This window comes from Haplochromis burtoni, unplaced genomic scaffold (assembly GCF_018398535.1).
Source record: "Haplochromis burtoni strain Fernald_Lab_line unplaced genomic scaffold, NCSU_Asbu1 Contig_9, whole genome shotgun sequence".
Taxonomy (NCBI): domain Eukaryota; kingdom Metazoa; phylum Chordata; class Actinopteri; order Cichliformes; family Cichlidae; genus Haplochromis; species Haplochromis burtoni.
The window spans coordinates 5,084,317-5,110,929 of NW_024582370.1; the positions used below are offsets into that span (position 1 = coordinate 5,084,317).

Consider the following 26,613-nt stretch of genomic DNA (forward strand, 5'->3'; position numbering starts at 1 on the left):
CACACACACACACACACACACACACACACACACACACACACACACACACACACGCGCACACCTGGCCTGTTTCATGTGACAGGGGTCGGGATAACTTTGTTACCTGCTGAGCAGTAAGCCCTTCAAAGAGATGATCTCAGCCTTCAGCTCTCCTACTGTTTGGCTGTCCAGGATGCGGCTCGTTGAGGACGAGGCCTGTAGGAAAAATACAAGTGAAACACGCACAACTGTCAAAAACACACACACGAGCACTGTTCAGGGTTTCAGCACAATTGAGCTTTCTGTAGGACTTTCAACAGCTCCTCTATGATTGATTTCAACGATATGAGTTAATAAAAAAGGTTCTTTTAAAAAAAAAAGGCCGGCTGGTAAACAAACATGGTAGATGCAAATGCTAAAAGCCACATGTTTGTGTGTAGTCAGGTCATCCGTCACCATAACAACCTCACAACTGCCTACTGCCGGCGATGACAAAAAAGGACAAACAATCTCACTGTATCCACCTTTATGGCGTCAGAAAGTCCAGTGAGTGTGAATCATGCTGTTTTTACATAATTTTCCATACTATCTAGAAAAGATTAGGCCAGTGTGTTGTGTTTTGGATAATGACTATCTTGAACAATAGCCACATTCATGGAGGCAGACCAAAGCTTAGCAGTTTGTTTTGTCCTTTTTGTCTTTTATCAAAGGCGTGTGTAGCCACACACGGGCATTGGTGCAGCATGAAATGTTAAAGGGTATAATGGAAAAGTATTTGAATGGCAAATTGCTGCTGAAAATCTGTCTCTGCAGCAATTTTTTAAGGAACAAGCTGGACTTTGACTGAGGCAGCTGTAAAATAGGGAGTTTTGATAAAGGCCTGGAATGATAAAACTACTAACTGAACAACAAACATGGAAATGAGGAAGAACCTGCAGGCCCTGCCTGCTTGCACCTGAAACCGATGTTTTCAGTGGGTTATGCATGTTAAAAAAAAGAAAAAAGGAAAAAAAGTGAGTCTTCAGAAGGCATCAAATAATGATTTACAAGGCAGGAGGGGGAAAACAAAACAAAAGACATTTGTTACACAGAAGTCCATAAATTTTTACACTGCCCTTCAAAACTATTCAAATAAAGCTACCTGAAAAGGAAATGTCATTCTTTGGAAGAACTGCGCACAGATGTACGTAGCCTGCGGCGAGACTCGATTATCTAACCATCAAAATGTTTTGCAAGGTGTTAAGTAGATAACTGCTAACCATTCTTAGTCTAGTCCTGCACACAAAATACAAACATGCGTGAGGATAAACTGGCAAGACCAGAGGGAGTAGAAGGAGCAGACAAGGGAAAAAGTGGGATAAAAGAAAAGTAAAAACTGTAATTAAGACTCTCCTGACTCACCAGAGGAAGCTTGTTAGGAAGCGTGGACCCCCTATCGAGGGGAGAGGGATAACTTGGACTCTTTCGCTTGTAATTAAATCTAAGAGAAATTAATTGAATCACATCTGAAAGGGATCAGACTCATTTACAGTGGATGGAAGGAGGCAGAGGAGGAGAAGTGAAGGGAGACAGAAAAGGAGGCGAGTGGGAAAGAGGGTTTTTTTGGGGGGGGGGGGCTCTTATCGCTCCTAAACCTTGCTGATAAGGAGTCGTGTTTTAGAGGTGGTGCATTGGAGGCCTGCTGAAGACACTCTTATTACAGCCGTCACCTCATTAGAACCATCTTAATCCCTCGCCTCCCCAAGGCACCCGTATAATAAGGCTGAATTCTGCTTCTCTCTCATTTTATGATGGGAAAAAAATTAATTGCTGTGTAGGCTGAGCTAAAAGATTTCCAAGGCGCAGAATCAACTGAAGAAAAAGGGCCGATTACTCCGAATAAGTGAATTGTAATGATTTCTATATACTTATGTCACATAACATTAGAAAAGAAGGCTTTAGAACAGACTTGTTAACCACCAGCTACATACATAATATGCATTATCTACAGAGCAGCGCCATATAATATCTCACATCAAGGCTTGTCACACAACACTAACTCTGACATATGTCTTATTAAGTCTGAAGAAACCTAATTAAATGTTGGGCCAGGGCTGGATTTCAGCTCTGAGATACATTATGTCAGTATATATATATATACACACACACATTGTGTAAGAATCGTGTGTTAAGTGCACTGGGTGTTTGGATGGAGGCTGAGTGGTGGGGGTATCAGTGACTGCAGAGAATTGAAGTACGCCTCGCTTTAAAAGCCCCACCTGAAGTGCTGACACATGTCCAATAGACCGCACGACTGTGTCAGTTGTGATGTTTTAACAAACTGCTGATCAAAATATTTAACCGCTGCAATTTCTCAGCAGCTTTGATTACAAAAGCATCTTTTAAGAGACACTTCCAGCTCTTTCCAGCCATTACAGTGCAGAATCCGACCTGTGCGCTATTATACACCACAGCAGCCGTGGGGTTTTTTTTGCCTATGTTATTCATTTTTAAATGTACTTTGATATATGTTGCTTTTGTTGAAATGCTTTTCTTATGCAAATGCATGCATCCTTGTGTTTTGTTTTGAACTGTATACACTTATATACCATATTTACATATATATTTTGAGATTCGGATACTGACTCCTCTGTCACTACAAAGAGATGCATCCAAAATTAGATTTTGGTTCCTAGTATGAGGACATGGATTGGATACCTCTAGGTAAATAATTCATATTTTTAATTTTTTTTCAGTTCACTTCATCAACACAAATACATGATTTGCTAAACTACTACCATAGCCTTGTATTCAGAGCTCCATTTCTAGAGTTTTGCTTTGTATGCTAAAACAAATCTTCAGAGCTATGCCTGTGCATCCCCTCCCCCCTCATGTTTGACTTTTACTGCACTTCCTGGTGTACAGGTGCAGGGCTCTGTGTGGCCTAAGGACTGGAGAACATAATTCTCCACTTGGCTCTTTAAATCGCAAAGAGCATTATGCATAAAAACAAACAACCAAAAAACAAATAAACCCAGCAACCAAAACCCAAATAACGCAAAGTCAATCTAGCAGGGAGGTGCCACCTATTAAATTATCAACCGCCTCTGTGCTGGATGGATGCGGTTTCTTTTACTGTGTAAATACTGCTCAAAGTAAAGATTTCCTCTAACTGGTTTAAAAGCCGTGTAACTAATGTGTCTCGGGTGGATGCGTGCGTGTGATGGGGTCTGCTGGTTAACTAAGTGCTTCAGGAAAAAGAGGGGAAAAAAAGAAAAATATATATTACAAGCAAAGAAGAAAAAAAAAGACCAAATCTAGCAGCACCCAAGGATGGCAGCGCATCTGGCTAAATGAAGATAAATGCCTGTGGACCATTAGCAACAAGATAAGATCTTTAACAAGCCTTGTTTAAGAGTGTCTGAAGGCAAATTAATTCACAGTTATTCCGCCGGCAGACTGTGTGTTTTCTTGTAACACATGTATATTTATGATGGAATTAGCTTCAAAAGGAACTCCCCAGAGGAGTGTTTTTGAGTGGAAACACTGGTACAGTGCAATTGATTTCACTCTATTTATGCACTTTCCTACTGGCAGTTCGTCTTACGCAAGCCAAAGAGACGGTTTCTAATCTTCTATGTAGTATCCACTAATAAAGAGAGCCATCAGTGAGTTGAGACAGCAGGGCAAACACAGTTAACAGGCAGATTTGTAATGATAATAGAGCAGAAATAGACTTGGCTGTTTAACATCAGGGATGAATCATCCTGAGGCAAATCTATGCTTAACAGCAGAAGTAGAATAGAACAGCATGTCTTTACAGGATCATTTTAACGGAGAGAAAAGTGAAAAAGAGGGAAACTGTCCCAGGCTTTCAAGCCTGGAAATGTGCAGAATCAGCCCGTGTTGTGTGTGTGTGTGAGAGTATTTAAACTCACTTCCATAATGAGGTCCCCAGTTTAGGGACAGTAGACGCGCTCCGCAATTGAGCGGTTTCAGACTACGAGAAATGTTTACTTAGCAGCTGAGGAAACAGAAGTCTCCATGTGTTTTGGGTTAAAGGCACATTTCCGCGTTGAGAGGTATAATTGCTAAGCGTGGCGCGCTTTGAGCAGTGTGGTGAAGCAAACCCTGAAAGCCACAAACGGTGAATGATAAGTAGCTCCCCAGCTCCAACATGTGTTTCTCATCAAAAATGCCGGACCTGAAAACAATTTTCCAATTTCCCCCCGCGGCCTGAGACAACAGAGGGGCCTCGTGCCGACTCGCAGGGAAAATTTAAGATCAACACTATAACTATAAAGCAGAGTTTATGATTTGTTTAATGGGTGTTTTGATGGGAAATATACTTTTTATACACTACTGCTGTCCAACAAGGCACTCATAGCAAATGAAGGGGACACTTTTTAATCCAATCTGTGATTTAGAGATAAATAAAATAAATAACACTGCTTTGTGCCGGAAGAAACTCATTGTTTAAACGGGGCCTCCTGTACGCTATCTTAGATAGTTCTGTTTCAGCTCAGCGTGGGATCAAATCAGATCACAGGTCCCATCATACATGCTGATTTAGTCCATCAATGTGTTCGTTCTACGCTACACAGAGACAATGTGCAGCTCAGATCCTGAAAGAACAAAAAAGAGCTCCGAGTCTTCAGTTTTTGATGAACCCCGTCCAGGGAAGTTATCCATATTTTTCCTCCTCGTTTGTGCCGAAGCAGATGTGTCCACATATGTTTTCCTGCCATATCCAGATGCTTCAGTTACACACCCATGTGCTTAACAAGCTGTGGACATAAAACATTGTCTAAGATTGTCTCTTCCAAGGCAATTTTTAGAGCCCAGAGATCATAAAGCAATTTATGAGCGCCGTTATAAAAAGCAAGCAACATTTCATCCCTGCACATAAGTTTTAGAACAATCACTCAGTCCGATTCTCCTAAACACTTACAATTCTGAGGAGATTATGGACAGCGACTATAAAAATCAAGGCAAAGAGGAACGATATGGTTAAAGATTATGGTCCCATGATGAGCTGCACCTTATTTTTTTGTAGCTTGTGTTCTGATGATATACAGTATAATAAGGCTGTCTGTCTTGGGTAGTTATGACTCAAAGATTTTAGTACACAGAGGCCTCGAGAAAACCTCCTCCCTCTCCTCATCAATCTGGAGATTTTGAGCTGCAACCTCACGTTTACCGAGCTCTTCTGCAATTCCAAAGTTACTGCCCGTCTAGCTTTCCTCAAAAACATCAATCACAAAATAACGGACCTTTAAAAAGGTGTCCAAACTGCAGCGTGGCCTCGCTTACTGTCAGCACCGCAAAGTTGTTTCATTACACTGATGTTAGTCCACAATAAACATGTAATGAATAAAAACTTTCATGCTTTAATGAATAGACAGATTAAGATTTAACTTAGTTTAATTCTAAACTGGCCACAGCTTTATGTAGTACGTGTTCTAAAAGCTGACCAGTAAAACCGGCAAAAGAGGAAAGCGACGCTATCAGGTACAACGCCAGATTTCTACCTCAGTATTGGTGGTCTTCTAACAAATTGCTGGGGCTGTCAAGTGAAGGATACAGAGTTCCTGATGAGCTGCTACCCACCTGTGATGCAGCTAGTTCCTGGGAGAGGTCCTGGATTTTCTGCTGCTGCTGGACCAGCACCTCCTGGATAGAGAGCAGGGTCTGCTGCAGCTGGCTGACTGTGAAGAACAAGCAGAGTAAGAGATGACAAAGTGATTCAAGTTTGTCTTTTAAAAAAGAAAGAAAGAAAAAAGGCGCGCAGCTTCATGTTTTATGATGAAGTTATTTAATTGATACAAAACAACTGTTTTCTTTCCACAATGACAGAACCGATGAGACTCGAGTCACTGATCAAAGCGGCCCTCTGAGAATTGTAATCAAAGCTAATACCGGGTAACTTTAGTCGCAGCTTTTTGGTCCGAGGCGTCGGGGGTAGATAGTGGGAAGGAGGGGGCACATAGGATGGAGGTATTAATCTCTAGTGTCTGAACTTAAATCAAATAACAGTCTCTAACCTTCCATTATCCACCCAGACACTGCCTTCTAATGCATCTTTAAATCCTCAAACGATCAACAAAGGAAAAAAACAAGGCTCTCATTTGGGAGGAGGCTGCCAGACAAAATGTCCCCCCTAATCCTAATAAATATTGTTCTTTTTCCATTGACTTTGAAGATTGAATTAGTTCAAGTGTTGGTGTTGGAGGAAGGTGTATGATTTCAAATAACACCAGGCACAGTTTGTTGCCCCTGCTTCCAGTCACGCGTGTATTACCAAACAATGCATTAAGTTTCCCCGAGCTGATTATATTACAGAAAACCAATAAACATTCATATAAATCATGGGCGTGTAAAGTGTTAAATCAAGCCTAATAGGATTAACATCAACAGATATTGTGGCGGTCCACTGCTGAGGTTGTCAGGCCAATGGTTAAAAGCCTGTGCTGCAGCCGGCTGGACGGGATGTAAAGAACCCCTGCTCTCACATTAACCCAGGCCAGGACAAAAGACAGAGCGCCTAGCTTTGGAGCTGGGCTTCTTTTGAAAAACCAGCACAGACAAAATATTTGATCTTTCAAAGACACTAATATCTTGCAGTGACACCTGTGTTTAAATGGGTGGAGTTGTATCAATATAGGTGGGGTGCTGAAACGTTTGATCTTTTCAAGCTTTCTACAGAATACGAGTTCGAGCAGGACTGCCGGTTGGGGCTGGAGACTTTTGTGCAAACAGTTTCAGTTTTTCAGTGAGTTTTGTGATCCAGAGTGCGACCAACCTTTCTAAAGACGGCAATAAAATTAAATGGTATGGCAACCCGTGCTTAAAAAGGTGTTACTATGACGGGGTGTGCACTTTAAACCGAGAGCTGCCCTATTAGTCTGCGATTCCACCTTACCACAAAACAGCTTATCCAGATGTGTGGGTCACTCTGCCAGCCTGTAATGCTGCGCCTCCCGAATTACCAACGCCACTGCATTTTCAGCAGTCCGCAGCTAAACTCTTTTTAATGTCTCTCCAGAAAGTTGACTCTTTTGTACGGCCTAGACTCTTATTCCCAGTTATCACAGATATGAAGCCAGGAATATTAATAAAGTCAATGACTTTGGCCAGGCATGAATCAGAAGGAGGCTGTAGCTGCGATGTGTGCGTGTGTGCATGCATTTGTGTTAGAGAGAATCAGAGGCAAGATGATGTGTGGTGCTTGCAGCTGCTGTGAGAGGGATGCACATTGTGCATTCAGTAAATTATTCAGTAAATACCTCAATATAATGTACACTACATATGTCCAGGCCTGTCTCTGTCTTTAATGGCCAGCTGGTCACCAATATGGCTCCCACCAACAAAGAGTGCCCAAACAGCCGCACAATTCCATTACAGCCTGGGCGCGCTGAAGTAGTTCCAAGATCCATTCATTAATTGTCTGTGTGAAGTTGTAGGCAAATCATAATGGGAGTCAAGGCCCTTACTCTTGAGCTGAGGCTGGCGAGAGAGACTAATGTAGTCCCCATTCAAAAGGATACATCACCTCATTGCGCCTGGCACTAGAGAAACACATGAACTTTAACAAAAGGGGGTTCAAGCAATTGGCAGCGGCGAGGCAGTCGGTCGCTATTACTCAGTGCAGAGAGGAGCGAGAGGGAGAGGAAGACAAAGAGAAAGCAGGGGGAGAAAACTCTCAGTGTAATTGCAACCCCTCTCCCCAACTGTTAACTACAACAGTCATTAACTACAATAGCAGTGTGGCTACTGCAGTCATAGCAAATTAGTTCCCTCTATTGACTGAAGAAAAGACCTGTGGTTTTTTTTCTCTCCCTTTAGAGTCTCACCTTCACACTGGGAGAGGGGAAAAAAAAATCCTACTGAGAAATCCTGTCTTTGGTAGCAAACAAAACAGGGTTTGCAAGTTGGCAAATCTCCAATCAGTGATAAGTAGAGCAAGAATGGGCAGTGAAGTAGCCAGAGGAAATGTGTTTGCATAGTTGGGAGAAAATGACCATAAAAGAACATATATTTGTTAATCAGATTCAGGGCGGCACACCTTGCACGCGATCCTACACAATTGCAGCCCTCCACCTACCTTTGCCAGCCAGAAAACAATAGCATGGGTGTGACTGGATAAAATGATAACAGCCATATTTTCATCTGCACTACGTTGGTCCGTGACAGAAGCCATAAACTCAGATTCTCGATTTGTTTTCATTTGGAGATGACGGGAAAATCAAACAAAGGATGTCTGTATTTAAAATAATCAGATCGTATTTATAATCAAGTTCAGCCCCTCTTTGTCTCTCAGGCTAAAAAAAAAAAAAATCTACATAAACACAGGTCTCTCACTATAGAGCCTGAAAAACAAGTGAGAGACGTAAACAATTTACTAATAGATTAATAATATAAGGTTTACACCTGTTTTACAAATGAAATATGAATTTTAAAAAATTCATTAAGGCCTACCAAATAACATTTGAGACAAAGCTTACCTAAACAGTGCAACTTTGTTTTAAGAAATGGCATTAATGTTTCATTTAATACCCTATAACCTTGCATGTTTTAGAACTCCGGAAAATTTGGTTTAATTTAAAGAATCTGAAAAGGCACCTTGGAAATAAAATGCCTTTTAATTATTATCATTAACACAAAACAAACAATACGGTGTGCCAGAGCCACCTGTCTGAAATGGGGATTGGTAGCTTTCCGGTGAAAAACACACTCTAGTTTAACACTACTGCTAACGAGACCAAAGTTTCTCAGAGTGCCTCTCTCATTTACGCCTCCCTGGATTTTTAATTATACTGACGAAGAGCACGGAAAGCATCTCTCTCCCCGCTTCTTTCTCTCCCTCCACGTCTGACAGCCAGGTTGAGATTCCTCACCTGTCCAACATGGGAGCCGCACCTGTCACCATGCACTTAATCACACTAGGCCCAGCGCTGAGCCCAGACGCCACACAGTGCCACTGCGACTCGTGCACATCATGCACACAAACACAAACAGACACATACACGCGCGCACAAAATTAAAATGAACTTTATGCCCACCTATGGGGAAGAGGGTGGATGATGATGATGGTGGCGATGGAGGTTTGGATGGGGGTGAGGTTGGTGCAGGGCGGAAGGGTGGGGGAGAGATGGATGGAAGGGGGGAGTGAGACGGGATGGGTGGGGTGGAAGAAAAGTTGTCATTTCCCAACTCCTCATTAATATTCCGAGGTTAAGAGCTTTTCAGCGAAACGTAATTAATTGAGCCCGAGCCTGACAGTAAACAAGCAATTTCAAATTAAAGCGAAATGACAGCGGCGTCATTTGTTAAAAACGCGCAGGGCCCCCGATTTTGGCGACAGATAAATGAGGGAAAATGTTAAGGAGGGAGAAAGTGATGAAGATATTAATCTTCACCTGTCTGTGTCAGCGTGCCACTCATTGCCGCAATGTTGCTTTCCATCCTCTGCAGATGCTCCTTGTCCTCTCGGCTTCCCATAATGAGGGGAAGGATGTATTTCTGCAATTAAAAGCATGGCACAATATTACACTTCTCTCTAGTGGATAGGGGGAGAAAGATGAGGAAAAGACAGGGCCACCTAGACGTGGCAGTCCAGGGTCAATGGCATTGTTTTATTGGACTTGTGCGTCACTGTCTAAAGTGCATGATTAGGTGAAAAGATTTCTCGAGCGGATGATAAAATAGGTGTGTACACACGTTCGTATTGAAACCATTAGTGGGTAAGAAAATCAACAACTGTGATAACAGATTAGTCATTTTAAATATAGAGCAGAAAAGTCAAAAACCTGCTGCTTTTCTAAGCAAAAAGCTGCAAACCCAAAAGCATATTTTCAACATTATAAAAAGAATGAAACTGTGAAAAGGACAGTAAAAGCAAGAGACCAGCCTACAGGGAAAAACATGGTGGTGAACACTGAAAATAGTCTTCCAAAACCAAAAACAATGTCACTCTGTTTATCATCTCTGCCACTAAAAAAAGAAAACTCTACCAAATGATATGTATATCTGACAGCCAAATTAGGATGTTTGCTACCCAGTGAGAGGGTTACCCAGACGAGCAGTTTGTGAGCATCTCGCTCAGTCCTTTTCATGTATGTTTCATATAAAGCTAATGTCCACACATACATTTACACTGAACTGCCTTAAAATTATCTGTATATCTGTGTTTGTTTATTTGCTCTTAAGGCTGAGTAACTGCCAGTTTCCAGCTCTCTGCCGGGTTTTCTCTCCAGCTCAGGTGGCAGGCAGCCACACCAGTGCAAGTAATAAACACTTTTTAGAGAAAAAGATTAAATGGGTGTCAACACGAGGTAATTAATAAGTGGGTTGCTGAGAGTGTGGTGTTTACAAGGTGCACCATAACATAAATAAAGTATGGGCACAAGCCTGGACATATGGTGCGACTGGCGCTACACTAGTGACATGACAGCAACCTGTGCCGTCCCACCAGGGAATCCCACCTCCCAGGTGACCGGTGGCTGGCCAACACTGCAGCATGTGGGAAACAGTGGACTGGTACAGTCTGTGAATGTGCATGTGCAGCTTTATGAAAAGCTCTCTAATGAAAAAGGAAATAATAGGACATAACAGCACTAAAGGAAAGCAAGTGCATCTGACATGGTCAGCAGGGCAATATGTACATACATGGTACCTGCTCCCCTTCTCTCTCCTCCATACACAAAGGAGAATGGGCTGTCACCTAGTCCAAGAGCTACTGCTAAAGCTCCTGTCCTCCTTTAAAACAAGAGTAATGGCTTCCACATGCCACTCAGACTACTACTAACAACTACTATGGGATTAATGTCAGCAGGGACAAGGGGCCTCCTGAGCTCTTGTTCAAGGGCTGCTAAGCCTGATAAAAAAAATAATAAAATAAAAAGAACGGTGAATATTTTTAGACTGTAGAATGTCAAAAAAATAAATGAAAAAAGTAGTTGTGTGTGGTGTCAGCAGATGTTTTTAAAGCAAAAAAATATCTATTTGAGGAGAGGAGAAAATGTGCTCAGATGACATCATGCTTTGACGTAAAGCAGGGTAGCTTTAATAACAAGACCAAAGTGCTGTTACATAGTGCAGAGGCGTCTTCTATTCTAGCACCGTAGTTCATCATAAACTAACGCTAACCAATTTTAATGTGATATAAGGGAGAGGCAGTGAAGACAGATGTCAGGATGTGGCATGTTAACAGCACAACAATTGGTCACATTAAAACAAATAAATCAGTGATGAAACAGACAAAATGAGGTCGTGTAACTTGCCTTGTAAAGCTGATAAAAACAGAATGTGATACCCCCCATAATGATGGCAAGGGCACCATAGTCCCTCCACCTGCAGCCCGTTGGACCTGGACATAGAAGAAAGATTAAACATTAAGCTTTTGACATTAATATGCATATGCACTACTTTGCATGAGAGTGCTAGTTCAACTTATTTATATAGCCCCAAATCACAGCAACAGTGTCCTCAAGGTGCTTTATACTGTTGTAAGGTAAAGATCCTATAATAATAATAATAATAATACAGAGAAAACCCCAAACGACCCCCTATGAGCAAGCACTCTTGGTGACAGTGGGAAAGAAAAACTCCCTTTTAGCAGGAAGAAACCTCGGGCAAAGCCAGACTCAGGGAGTGGCAGCCACCCGCCGTGACTGGCTGGGAGTGAGGGGAGGAAGTCGGGATACAAGACAAGACTCTTTGTGTAACTCGAGCTGCACTAAAACTTGAAATGCAGCATTAAAGGTATTGCATAATTTCTTTTAAGAATGCTGACTGACCTTTGTACGATTAAACATTTAATATAACTCAACTAGCACTTCTTTCCATTAACAACCCCTGTGGTAAGTCTAGAGCACTTGCCTGTCATTGCAAATAACACATTGTCCTTGGCGTTGTTTTAGCGGGACAGCCACAGCAGCTCTGATTAGTGGTACTACAGCTTATTCTATAGCTCCTGATTACAGCTGAGACTGTAGTGCCACTGATTTTAAAAGGGTCATTGATCTTCCAGTATCCTTTTCTCAGAATCCCATTTTCCAGTTCTTTTCCATGTAGCGCCCTCATGGAGACACGCATATACAGGAGAAACAGCCCAGAAGTGCAAAACTAAGAAAGTCGTGGCATTCACAGGTCATTTTATGACCATGCTAACACAATTAGGTCAAATGAAAAACACTTTTTGTTCAGTAATCAAAGATTACGCAAGTTGTGTATTGGTAATCACAAGTGTGTTCACTTTTGTTGCATTTCATTTTTGCTTAAAGCTTTGTACTTTGCAAAATATTTTGGTTTTGGTAAAACAGTTGACATTTAATTGATATTGAACAGGACTGTACTCACCTCTCTTGTGTGTATGACATAATAATGAACCCTGTTTAAGCAGAACATCTGAACCATAAGGGTTAAGCCTACAGAAATAAACATGCACTCTTTATTGTGCTTTTCTATTGAAGGCTACCATTGTCTTCCAATGGTAGCCTTTCAGGTGGGGGTGACAGGGGCAGATACAGTGTTTATATATAAACCTTCAAAACTAAACAGAAAGGTAAGAGAGAGTGTATTTGTGCTTTTAGAAGTTGCTGTCTTGCTGAATGACAGATAATGTGAAAGTGTGTCATTGTGCAAGCTGTCATCTGGGTAGGCCAACTGTCTGTCAAAGTGGAAATTCCCCTCTTAAGAGGAGAAGCATTCAACTGAAAATGTCACTAAACAACAAACAAGTCTTGAGGAAATATATGAGTTTTTCTTTATTTACTCTGGTGGGGCCAAAATGAATAGGAAATTATTAGAGGCTAGGCCACTGAAGCACACCATTGATATTCTATTACAGGTCTGATTTCACCTAATGGGTTATGTGGTACATGTTTACTGGCTTGAAGTAAGTAAACCAGATTGATTTTGTGCCTTAGCACTTGTGTGATTTTTACATGCAAATAAAATGAGAGACCCGCTGTCATACAGGACTACATGGTATATTTCCAAGGTGAATGCTACTTTATTCTCCATCTCAAGGGCACATTTCATTGCTTTTGCAGCACACTGCAATGATCCTGTAACCTTTCCTATCGAAAATTTTGAATCAATCTCCAACATCCATATGGTAACCACATAAATTTAGGTCTTCGTCAACATAGCTGAGATAGACTTGTCACCTATCCCAGAATACGGCGCATCTGAAAGGCCTGGAAGTCCTTGGGATAGGTGTTTGACCCTGAACAAGCCTCACTGCATCACCAGGGGTCTTCACTTTCTCTTTTCTCCTCTTTTAGGACCTTTCATTCTTTCCCCATCTCTCCTTTTTTCTATACCACTTCTACTTGTCCTTTTTTTTTTTTATTTGGTCACTTAAGCTGTGGAACTGTGGTCTCCATCCCCCGTTTTTCCAATCTCCTCTCAAATTTATTGGGTTCAGTGGAGGCCTTCCTGTCCTTCTACCGTGTGGAAATAGAGATCAGAGTATCCATTACTTCGACAGAGATGGATGCGGGTCCCTGTGCACCGTCCCCATAAGAAGGACATCACAGGGAGGTAGCCCCCTCTTTTCGGCATGACCCCCCATACAAGACTCCGCGCTCTCACCTCATTATGCAGTTCCCTTATAGCCGTTTTGATATAAAACCCTCCACTATGGACAGAGAGCTGCGAGTCTTCCTAACTACATGGCCATCCCATCAACATCACATTCATTACAAAACATGAGATGCTGGGGGAGTCAAGGACAGTGTGGTAATAAATGAGGGTGGAATACATCTGGAATCATTGTCATATGGGTTAAGCATTACGCGGACTTCATTCTGCATTGGTAAATCAGTGGACAGCACTCATAACCTCCTGAGGTAATAAAGATACAGGTTGTGGTGTGGGGTCTCGCCAGGAGGAACCCCTTGAAACAGAATGGCAAGAGACTTCATAAGCTTGTGCTCATATTTCCTGTGTCTAAATCCACAGTGCAGGAAATATATCTCGTATGCTACGTATAACCGTAATACTTGTAAAGAGCGAGGTATATGAGGAGCTACAGATAATTTAAACAAACTAAACAGGGTTAACAAAAGCAAGAGGGAAGCTCTCTAACAACACATCTGCAAAGCACAAGGATCTCTGTTCAGTCTCAAATCTTTAAGTCTCAAACTATTTCTGTAGGGAACGCATGCATTTGCAGGTGCTAAAAAAGTTGAGAAAATGATATATGTACTCACTGAGCGGTGCAGGAGGGAGCTGAGCTGCATGGAGTGGATGTGCGGGCCCTGCAGGGACCAGAGGCAGTGCTTCTGTGGAGCCAGAACGCTGGATGGCCAACTCTACCTCTTCATCTGTCAGGCCTGTAATGAAGACACACACTTATAAGGCATTCGCAAAAATATTCCCTTAATGGGAAAAACCAAATGGCTCTTTGGCTATCATAATGTATGCTTAAATACTTCCCAAGCCCCCCACAAATCTTTCAAGTAGAATTTAGAGAAAGTATGTCAAATCTCATTCAATTTCACAAAGACTCTTTCTCAAAAATGTATTTTCATTTCATAATTCGGAAATTCCAGCGAGAGTTTTTGATTCAGGGACATCCATCAAAGGAAGAGAGTGCGGAAAGGTTCACACAGTGAAATCTGAAACTCTGCTAGCCTATTAACTGCCACCAAAGGCAAAGAAAATAAGAGTCTGTCCACTTCTCCAGTTATATTTCCCATGTGGAGATTTCATACACCCCAGACAGTGAAAATGCATTATTTTAATTTCTTCATTGTAATGTAAATGTATTACATAATTTTGCAAATGCCAATATAATTTAATCTTCAGATCTTTTTAATGATTTTAGTGATGATTAAATTGCAAAGGGCTCCCCGATGGAGAATCAGAGGGGAGGAGGAAAAAAAATCTAATATGAACATCTCCTTTTGTGGCAAGAAAGGATTTTATTTCAGCCACCATATGCTGCCATTGCTGTGGGTCTCATCTTTTAATGAGCATCTTACTCTAAACAAAGAAAATAATTATAACTTCTGATGAAACATGCTGGGGAAAAAACAAAAAAAAACAACACATTTATAGCAGAACAAGTAAGAGAAAGCTGAAGACAAAAAAAACAAAACTGGAACATATTGTAGTTCTTAGATAGAGAAAAGCACCTTATAATGAAGAAGCAACACAATTTACATTAGAATATTTTATACTTCTCCAAGATTTTAGCCATTACTTCCTTCTGTAATTTCACTTACTTAATGATAGATAATCAGATTTGTAAAAGAGTCTTTTACTTAAACTATTCCCTCAGGATTTAGTTTCTCACATGCGCTGCCTAATGCTTCCTCCATCTTTTCAGAGATATTGAGAGAACGGAAAGTGTTCGTATGCAGTATTTCAAGTGACTGCTTCACGTTTTCATTAACAGAACAGTATCTGCACAGAGATATAACAGTTCTTCTACCGACCTCCAGAGTGGCCTATACGAGACAGCATACAATAACCTCCATGTGGATTGAAAGTTTTATGAGAAGTCAAATGTAAAGCAGAAAGTTTCAGTTCTGAAGGCGGACAAGATGTGATTTAAAACAAACAAAAAGGAAAAGAGAAACAAGTCCTCCCATTTGAATACCTGTTTAAGTGTTTAACTGTGAAGCAAATCTGAATTCACACTTGAGCATGTACCCGCAGGCCAAAAGAATAACAAATCCTGTGATAATCTAGCAGAAAGCTTATGCCAAGAGAGGTCCCTCCAGTCACCTATTTAAATGCTCAAAGGAATGGCCATGAAAATTGTTGAATAATTGAAGGCAAATATTGGCCAGCCTGTAGCAGAGCAGGTCCTGAGTGCCAGGAAGTGGTGAGCGCCATGCGCTGAGTTTGTGCAGTCAGACTGCACTGTCAAATAAGCAATAATGTGTCCCTGGACTCCTGTTTCATCTGACCGCAGCAGACTACATGGTGACAGACTATTGAGTGAGACATGCGATGATCTCAGTTTCACCAAATAAGACAAGATATATTAAAACAAAAGAAAAGAGACAAAAAAAAAAAAAAAAAAAAAAAGGAAATTTCCCTTCACCTTGAAATTTAAGGTCTTTAAAAAGGAAACAAAAAACTACATTTAGGATGCTGTTGAGACCAGCTGTTAATAGCTCTTCACATCTTTGATGTTGTTTACGCAGCAAATGAAAGGTTTTTGTTTTTTACCCAACATCAAAATAAAATACCTGGAAATTCCAAAAGCTGATTTCCTGTGAAATTACAGCTTGCTAAGTTGTGTTTGAGGCTCTGATCTGTTTATTGCCGTGGGGGAAGACAACAGCAAACAAAAGAGCCCTCAGATCCCAAAGAAAAAGGAACAAGGTGAAAGTGAGTTTTACATATAAAAGGAAAAGACAAAAAAGGGATTGTGAAATTTATTATGGGTTCCAAAACCTGTGGAATGACCCCTGGACCCCCATTTCAGATCGACCTGTGGGGAGATGAATTTTTTAAGACATAAATTACACCTAATGACGACACCATAAAAAACAACAATAATGGAAAGCTATTCTGTATTTCATTATACTGTATTATTTGGTGCACCTGATACACGCAGTGCCTGTTTATGAGTCACCGTATTAGCAGATGCTCTGCCAAAGCATTTGCTTTGACCTTGCCATTCTCATTGGGGCATGAAATTACGGTGCTGGCACCTCGATATTACAGCTATAAATACTGTAAACTGCATATCTGGGCTACGTTTTCTATTGTCTTTCAACATAAACCTGATCGGTATTTATTTAAAGGAAAACCCATTGCTCGTCAGGTTATTTACAGCTCTATTTTCACTGGCTCATATTCTCTGGGTATTTTTTAAGGGCAAAGAGGCAGCAGGGCGCTAGCATTAAATCTATTTCTCCAATTCTGGCACTTCTGGACTTTATGGGTCAAGACCTAGCCTGGACAGCCAATTATAAGAATTGCTTACTAAAATATTTTGTGTGGTAAAAGGTGAATGCCTTTTTCGCTGTCCTCCAAGGCCTGAACTATGAAGTTGCCCTTGAGTGAAAATTACTTACATTTTGAATATTATGGAAAAAAAATGCAAGCCAGGGGTCATAAATAGATGGAGGTCAATGGGTTATTAAGGAGAGGTTCAAACTGTTTCCCAAGCTATACTGCCGAGGGAGATTCTACATGTCATTTGGTTCTGTTCAACAGCTTGAACATTGCCCCTAAATAATGACCATTCTCATAGAGTATTCATTTATGTATTAAAAAAGGGGACTCTGCTCTCATTTCCCTGCTTTATCGCCTTGTAGTGATGACAAAGTGGGCAAGGCCTAGGCTAGGTGGCGCCGTGGAGTAATTTATAACCACATCAATCCCTTTACCTTCCATGCAGGCCTTGGTCATTGTCATTTTTGTCCGAGAGGTGAGTCACATAACCCCACTTACAAACAGCATCCTATTAATATCTGGGATGATGAACCTTACTCTTACCTCCATAGCAGGTATGGTAATAGACCAAAAGCCTACCTCTGTTTCCCCTGACCCTCCATCAGTGGCCCACTTCTCAGGGTGAAATCTCTTAGGGTTATTTATTCAACTCAATAACAACTGAGACGTTATTAAAATAAATAAATAAATAAAAACAGTCACGCCATCATTTATATCTCTCCAACTCTGAATGCCCTGTACCCGTTTCACATGCTGAAATTACCTGTACTGCAGCAAGTATGTACACTCCCTGTGTTTACTTTCCAAAACAAATTACCTTCGGTTTGTCAAACTAGGAGCGGCTGGGTGATGTCACCTTAGGTCCCACGGTCAAAGTGACACACTGAGAACTGGAAAATGTTGTTGACTTTGTCCTGAGAATTTGATTTTTTTTTGGTAATTATGTGTGTAACTGCTAATTGTCTGGGTTAAATGGTGGTGCCAAAGTGGAGGCCCAATGCTCTTTAGTTGCTGCATCTGTTAATTGAAGAAGACATAGATGGCACAATTCACTAGATGAGAGTCTAGCGCATTATATTTCACTCAAACACAATAAAATTTACTTGATCTTGGCAGTCAACGACTAAGGCAAAATTGCTTCAAGATTGCGGTATGACAGTTTAAAATGCAATTCATTTCCTCACTCCTCTGTAAAAGACAGGGAAAAAAGCATCTCTGGGTTTAAATCTTGATTTATGTTACATCAAAGTGACAAAGTTTCAATATTTCAGCCAGCTTATTCAACTTCAAGGACTCTAGAAGGGCAGCTTGAAATATTGGACTGCATAATTGCCAATTCATACCCTGAAATTGACAGTTGAAGGAAAACAGAAAATTATATTTTTCAATGAATATTGAAATAAACCACACTATTAGGCTCTCTTTGGAAAAAACAGACATGTAACCAGAGAGGCATCCTTCAGTGCAGATTAGGGCACAAATGCGCTGGGAAATAATATGCACGACTGAGATTATTGTGTAAAGATTCTGCAACATGCAATCAAAGTGGGCCCTATTTTCCCCTTCATCAGCTGTCCAGCGTAAGTACTGGCAGCAAGAGGAAACCAATTTAAATTCCACTCTACCAGGAGATGGTATTGTTTCATTTTATGTGTGCTTTGACATTTCTGGCTGTTAATATAGAGTAAAATCCAGAAGTATTTACATAAATATGACATTAAACTGTATTAGAAATTAAGACTGACACATTTGCTGTGGTGACTGTGGGAGAAGGAGGATGATGATTGAGTTTCTTTGTCAAAAGGTTGAAAGGACAATATATGCTGGGTACAGGAGCATGCAAAAGTCTGAGCACTGGCCTGCTGCCGCCTGTATAAAAGCTTATTGTGGCTCAGCAAGCAGTCACCAATGAACAAGATTACTAATCTGATTCGGCTTACCAACGTGTTTTATGGGAGGAAAATGGAAAGTTTCAAAATCAAATTCTTGTCAGTATTGATGTCGATGCTTCTGAGAAGATGAACAAAGGCTAAAAGATACTTTGTACTGATACTTCATTTTATTTTGTTACTATGAATGTAACCCAGAAGTGCAATTCATACAATAATTTATGAATTAACACAAACACCGGCACGATAAAGTTATTTTGTTTAAATTCCCACAAAGAAATATTTCAATCAAGAAATGTGGTATACTGATGAAAAAGGTCTGACAGGTGATTCATCACTTAAAGTACACTTTACTTTTATTTTTAGCAGTCAGCTAAGATTAGTTCCTTACTAAGCGGCATTGCGGTGCAATATCTGGGTTTGAAGCGCAGCTTAAAAAAAGCCTTTTCCTGACATAATTTCCTGTAATATGATCAACGTCGATTTCTAAGACAAAAAATTACTGTACTTAAATAAAATCACAAAAACACAAAGCAACTGATTTAATAAAGCACGATAGTAACAGTAGAGCTTTTTTCCTGAAACAGGAGAAATCTCAAAGCTTGAGTATTGGATTTAAACAACTTCCAGGTTCACTACTGTATGACTGTACAAGTCAAGAGTTATCCTAAGAATACTGCAGAGTGCAAACATACTTTGTGCTTAGTGTTTCATTGCCCATATCTCCCATCTCTCTCTGTGTAAGATCGATGTCCTTATGCAAATCCAGAGTTCTTGTTTAGATCTACAGCGGAACCGATTTTCCAAAATAAATCTGCATTAAAGCATCATACATATTTCATGGACTTAAAGTGCAGTAAGAGCAAACCGATTTGGATAGTGGAGCTCCGTGGAGTTTGCATCAAGGCTGAAAGTAAGAAGAAAATAAGGTGCAGCATGGCATCCTTTGACAATAATGAGGCCTTGTTACATTTCAATTAACCAACAGCAGACTGATAACATGCCTTAGTTGTTAATAATGAAAGAAAAAGACAAAAAAAATACATTTCAAATGATATCAAGAGAGCCATATGAGATGAGTGTAGTAGCAGCCGGCAACCATGGATTTGGTTTCGGGTTACCTTTCCTAGTCACAGAGCTTTTAGGCTCACTTTTCACTGTTTGGCTGAATGCAAAGTCCCTAAGCGCTGTACAAGTACAGTCCCCACACACTGAACTGTCTCACTGCAAATTTAAATAAAAACACTCCCCACAAAGTGTTTATCCAAGGTAAAAGACACACACACACTGAACATACTATTACAGCTCAGCCATAGGCTGACTGTTATAAATACATGGCATAACACTGCAGCTCTACTGCTGCATTATATTGAACTGACTTAAATGAGTTCAGAGTAATAAAGCTTTTTGCAACTTTTATTGCACAAACAATATTCTACTGTGTGTTAGAAATATCTCAATGAATTGCAAAGAAAGTGAAGAGCCAGCAAACATTCCAACCTCCCCTGCTTAGAAAACCTCCTCGTGCCGTGCCTCAAATTTACGATAACTGTTAAATTAAGTAAAAGGGTTAAAATGCTGGAAGGCAATATTGATAATTCCATTGAAAATGCAGAGGGAGTTTGTCAATATTAATTTTCCTGAACCCAAAGGAGCATCCAGACTGGTGTGTCATTTATTCACAGAGCCTGAATCATGCTCTCTGAAGCTAAATCGACCCCTATTAGGCCCCCCTGAAGGCAAAGATCCATGGCCACAACCTTTGACCCCAACAGAATGATCTTACAAAAAATAGCATATGTATCTTTGCCAACCGCATTTTGTGGATTGTAATACCACAGCCATTTTCCCCCAAATTATGTATACTGTTCACAGCTTTCAGCTTTCAGCATAAATCAAGCAAATGAGAAGTCTCTCACCTTTTTTCTTCAAGAAGGTTTTTCTGAGGGCCAAGGGACTCTGATGTACTTTTGGGTTCTGTAGAAATTGTACAGCAGTGGTAATCTGGGGAGAGACAAATGTGATTTAATCCCTCGTAATGATATAACATGAGAGGAAGAAGATAAGCTTTGCAGCAAACTGATGCTTTTCACAGCACAAACAACAGTCTAGACCTTCTTTAAGAAAAAGGTTCATTATCAGTCCAACCCCACAGGAAAAAAAGAAAAACCTTAAATGGATTCCATTTGATAGTTGCTTTTACGCTCCCCCCACACCCAGCAGTGAGGAAAAAGACCACCTGACCACTTTCCAGCTAAATGTGGGGAATGACCAAATCAGCAGTTATAAAATTAGCCCATCAAGAGTGCTGGACAAATGGAGTATGGAGCTTAATTTGCTATTACCCTCTTAAAGACAAACTTCCATTCTTAAGTGCGGAGTGGAAGAAAATCTATACTTAATGCAGAGGTGATCATTTGTATCTAATAACTTGAGAATCCTAGGCTGAAAACTTCTGTAATTCTTCCAGTTAAAAACCTGCCATGATCAAATCACCCAGCCTGAATGTTGTAATGACTTGAAACGTTAATGCACTAGAACGTTAAATAGCATCAGAACACCAGTAGTTTTAAGTGCATTGCGTTCATCGATTCTATTATGTTTTCCTTCGAGATGCACCTTAATTTTCCACCCCAGTATGCATTTCCAAGAATTGGAGGGAGGGAAAAAAAAATCTTCCTCAAATGGCATTAAAACATAAATTTGAAGTGGGCGCCATGAAGTGGCGCCTCCTAAAATAGATAAATATGTAAGAACACAGAGAAAGGGGAAACACACTAGAGAGGAGGTTTCGATGACTTATTATCGCACCTGTGGTCCCCGTGATTCAATTGTAAAAGTCATCCCTCTAATAGGTTGAAAGGTTTTGATTACTCTTCTTTTCTCTTAGTGTTGAAAGATACAAAGTGATTGAGCGCCCTGCCAGTGGTAATTCATTTTGGGTAATGCATTGCATATACTAAGAACCTGTTTCAATCCAAAAGAATTGCAGTTTAAACTTGTCCAAGTGGTAGGAGTGGCAGTGAAGCTGTTTAAAAAGTGAGATTTCTGTCACAAGCACACAGTACAGTAGAGAATTATAGCGCAGGCATCTTTAAGAAACTTATCAAACGCAGATTACAAACAAACCTAAAATGAACATCTGAATAATAATAACATTTCTTCTTTATACAACCCAGTGAACCTTTCATTAAAATGCACCATTTTGACTTCATGAGATCGCTGCCACAACTGATGTACACACTAATCTACATTTTCACTGGGACAACACGGTGACCTTGATGTACACAAGGGTTACGCAAGAGGTGCGGAATTTCCTGGATCTCTATATATGCTGAGAGCTTTATTAAAGCCAGTCACCCGGAACCTTCTTTGTGACAACCAGATTAAACCATTTGCATGGTGACCCCGTAACTAATGTTCTGGGCCAAAAGATACAGTCAAAACACAGAGAAAATATCCCTTTGATAAAAAAGACAAAAATCACTCTAGTGCTTGCAAGGCGCTCACTGTCCAAGTCAGTGAGCCATTACCACAAGACACAGCATGTGGTAATGGCGGAAACTAGAGATAATAAACACACTAAAATCTAATACTCCAATATTTATTACGGTAAATAACAGAGTTATATACAGGAGGCCCGCTGAGAGGTAATGACCTAACGGGGAAAGAATATGCTGAATGAGCAGTCCTTGTTTACATTCGCTTAAAATTTCAGTAGCACAATATTGACAAGAAAATTGTATCAGCGTTAACAGGCGTAAGTGTGACATCTTAGTAAGGACCGCAGCTAGCTCAGCGGCAAACTAATGAGGCAAATGTCCATTTGGTTAAAACTGTTGTGGTAGATCTTCAGGGAGAGGAAAAATGCACTTCTTAGCAGATGACATAGATGCTTTGCACAAGTTCCATCCAGACATCTCAATCAATTATAACCACATTGCACAGATTTCAGTCTTGTTATTGACTTATGGATCACCCCAGTTATAGTGTTGGGTAGCACACAACTGGGGCTTTTAGGAGGGCGGGGGTAAGATGGATAACAGTACAAGGCGCATTTGAGTAGACAGCATAAATAACTAAAACAGAAATTAGGTGAATTTCCTTCCTTGCAGGAAACTGGTAAATGATTTTTGGTGCGAAGAACAATTAGGCTTCTTTGTAATACCTCTTGTAAAGGTTCGACTCCTAATGCACCAGAGTGCTCCATGTTAAGAGCGATAATCTTTGCAAACCAGATAACCAATAAAGTGTCAGGTAAAGCCGAAAAAGAGGTGAAAACTCAATCACAGAAAGAGATAACATTAACCAACACACTTAAAGAGAGTGAACTTGATGAACGGACAAGATTACAGAAATGTTATTGAGTTTGAATTGGACAAGAATTTGCACTGCACTTGTCTGAAAATTACAACTGCAATACCTTGAATTGTGAGAAATGAGGCTGCAATCCAATTACGTTCGAACTGCATGGATAGACGCCTGAGGGAATCCATGTAACCAGTTGTATATTTTTGCCCCAACTAGTAACGGCACTTAACCATAATATACCGTAAGACCCACCTATGGATATTTTACAGGAATTCAAGAGCAGGTGTGAGCATCTGGGAAATTCAGACTTTCGATCATCAGACACCAGTTTGTGGTATATCTTACAATTGATCATTTGGGCTGGTTTCTGTATTTGTAGCTAGTTTCAGTTTTAAAGTAACCAGAATTTTAACCACGAGTAATTAAAAAGAAATCTGAGAAGAGAGAAAAGATTTGTGTTTTCAGTCTGAATTATTTAGGCCAATGCAAACCACTACTTATCGAGTAATTACTGTGCAATACGGTAAAAATGCAGTTTTAGGGTTGCAAACATTCTTGGAATAAACAAGAACACTTTGATAAAAGATACCATACCAGAGTTTTAAAAAAACCAAAAACCAAAACTCAAGATTTTCCATCCACAGTCTCATGGTATCACATATTCTTATCTAAAACACTTCAAACAATTCAAAAAAAAGAAAAAGAAAAGAAGAAGACAAAAAAAAAGAGAGTGCAACATCAACTTTTTATATTTTTGAACAGGAAATGACTGGCATGTACTGAGCAACTCTTTGCTCCTTATCTGTTCTGCAAAAATATGTACACAATTTGTCTGCAACATTGAAAAGATTTGCAGGACTTGATGGAACTAGAAGCTGGGTGGGGGTGCAATTGAGGGTCTAAAAGGAAATCATTAGCAAGTATAGAATTCGGGCTCAGTGTGAATCAATTCATTCCAAATTGCCCTGGCCTGTACATTTGTAGAGAAGTGCCCCTGATATAATAACAGACTGATAGACATGAACAAAAATTGTGTTAAGCTAGTCTCAAATTTCCCCCCCAAACACACGTTTGGAGGACCAAAAGCAGGAGAAAGTGAGAGACGGCGAAAAATGAAGCTCTATATTAATTTGGTGCTTTCATGGATGATCTGCTATCAGGGGCAGCTGTCTTAAATGACTTAACCCAATACCTTTCTGATATTAGAGCCCTGCCAGAAAGGAATTAACTTTTAATGCAATTATTGTATTTCCTTTAGTTGCCTGACTGCTTGATGTGGCCAACAGTGCTTTTTAATCTTTTTAAAAGAGCAGCTTTAAATGCCCTTCTAATTGTGACAACCTTCTTGCCTTAATGTGACCTTTAGTGGAGAAAGCAAGGCCACTTGGGAACAGCTATAGGGAATTACTGACCCTGAGAGACATCAGGAAGTGAGGTGCAGAGCTGGCCATTTAGCTAACATCCACAGTTGTTCAGACACTCCAGGAGCTTCAAGGGCCCTACTGGAGACGAATCTTTCTAACAATGACTGTACAAAAAGAACCCTTCATTTCTCACTCATTGTTGCTTGTCCCTTCATGTGCAGTGCTTTTTCAAAGAAGTTAGAACGTTACAAAATGAAATGAGAAGCAATTACCGAAACTTGTCTTCAGCATAAGCAAAATCTGATAAAGGGTTACTGGTTAAACGTGGGCATTTCTAAACTACTTTGCATCTGTTCACACGTTGCCGGGTTGGCGTTTTGTGTGTTACACTCTGAAATGTGGTCAATCTTTATTGAATTATCCTAACTTTTGAAATTTAAAGGTCAGAGTCAACATTTCAGCAGATGAAAAAGGGTCATGGAAAACTTCATTGACATTTGCGATGCAAAGGTTTAAAAATAACATGCGCTGTATCAGTGTCAGAGCCATGGGCAAGGCTACGATCATGACATCAAAAGCATATTATGCAATTTTTGTAAAAGGGGGGGTTGGTGGACGGAAATTGAGCTTTTTTTTTTTTTTTTTTTTTTCAAGACCACTGCATATAGAGAACAAACTTTCCACTCAGCAGCATTTCCCTATCAAAGTTCTGACATCACAAATATGGAAAAGTTGAGTGGTTTAGTGGTGAGAAAAACCGAGGGCCGTAGTAGACTGTATTCGACAAGGCCACTGACAAAAAGGTAAAAACGCACTTAATATGATATTGTGAATAACGCTACGCTTGTCAAAGAGAAAGAAAGGGGGGGGAAGCTGCCTTGTTATTTTCGAAATACAAGCAATTTTTAGAAAAGTGTAAAACTTTCAAAACTGTGTTTAATTTGCTGGAAATGTTTCACTTCCTTTAAACTTTAAGTTCAGAATTGTCCCCCACAAAAAAGAGAAAAATGTTTTATTGGCTTCTTTTTTTACTGACTTGCAAAATAATTGAACTTCTTTCAAGAGCCGGTTGTACAGGGTAAAAAAAATATCCTCATTCTGCAGAACGAGCAGAATAAGAAAGTAGCTGAAGCTGCCACGTGTTTTAACGGAACATGAAGCAACAACAAAGTCATGCGCTTTGTTTATTCTTGCGAGATCTAAACATGAAGACAAACAGGTGGCACTCGGCCAATTCAAAACTAGCCTGACAGATACGCTATAAAGCCGAATCTGACATTTCTTAATGTGCAACTGTCAGGAGTGCTGCCTGGGGTTGCCCTTGCTAAACTAGTGAGACAGATGACTGTTTAGATAAGGACATCCCCAGTGGGGCTCCGAGAGCCCCGAGAGCCCTGATGACTAAAGACGTGCGACTCTGTGAGTGACACCTCACTTTCACTTACTTTGGGCAAAAATACTGCCTAGCCCTATACATTCCTTTTAATTCAGGTAAAAGGCCCAAACCATGAGTTTGAAGCTGCTCTCAGAGATTAGGGTCATCAGAGATTAACCCATGGCACTTTAGCAGTGGGGGTGCAAGAAGCGAGTCGCAGCGAAGCACAACAAACTACTTAGCTACCACAAAACATTCCAGCCCCTTCTCAGCTGCAATCCAGTAATGGATACTTCCTCAGCTCCTCGATTGGTCAAAATGTTTTCATACAATAATTTAATTCAGAAACACATTTACAAAGCAGGAGTAATCAATTTTAATTAGTTGATTTTTTTTTTTCATTCGCATAAAATTTAATGTACTGCCATCGATCTCCTTTGTTCCTTAATGCAGTGGCTCTTTCCTGTAATTCGAAGCTTTTTCTTTTTTCTTTCTTACGCAGTCAGTGATGACATTGTGTGACAAGCAGCTCCGTGTGCTTTTCAGTGACCGTTTTCAAAACGTGAAAATGCTCACAACGCAACTTTATCTACGCACAGCGTTGCAAAAAGAAAATGTGGTCATAATGTGGTCTGTAAATGCGTCGAGTATGAAAAATGTTCTGTTTAGAAATGACTCCGGTCAAATATACGAGAAAAACGTTTGAAATAGAATAAAAGACACTAAACTGTCAGAAACTTTCTGATCATTTCTTGCCGATTTAAAATGTATCATTAAAATGTTTTTGAAA

General features: G+C 40.2%; 1 protein-coding gene across 1 annotated transcript in view; it reads right to left on the reverse strand.

The window, feature by feature from the left end:
• The window catches only part of pex14 (peroxisomal biogenesis factor 14), a 44,055-nt gene that overhangs the window by 4,364 nt on the left and 13,078 nt on the right, over nucleotides 1-26,613 (reverse strand). The window contains exons 3-8 of the mRNA XM_005914979.3: nucleotides 20,693-20,777; nucleotides 14,178-14,300; nucleotides 11,241-11,326; nucleotides 9,378-9,480; nucleotides 5,569-5,666; nucleotides 104-195 (exon numbers count right to left, since the gene is read on the reverse strand). Of these exons, the coding sequence (XP_005915041.1) occupies nucleotides 104-195; nucleotides 5,569-5,666; nucleotides 9,378-9,480; nucleotides 11,241-11,326; nucleotides 14,178-14,300; nucleotides 20,693-20,777 (587 nt within the window). The remainder of the gene's footprint in view (nucleotides 1-103; nucleotides 196-5,568; nucleotides 5,667-9,377; nucleotides 9,481-11,240; nucleotides 11,327-14,177; nucleotides 14,301-20,692; nucleotides 20,778-26,613) is intronic.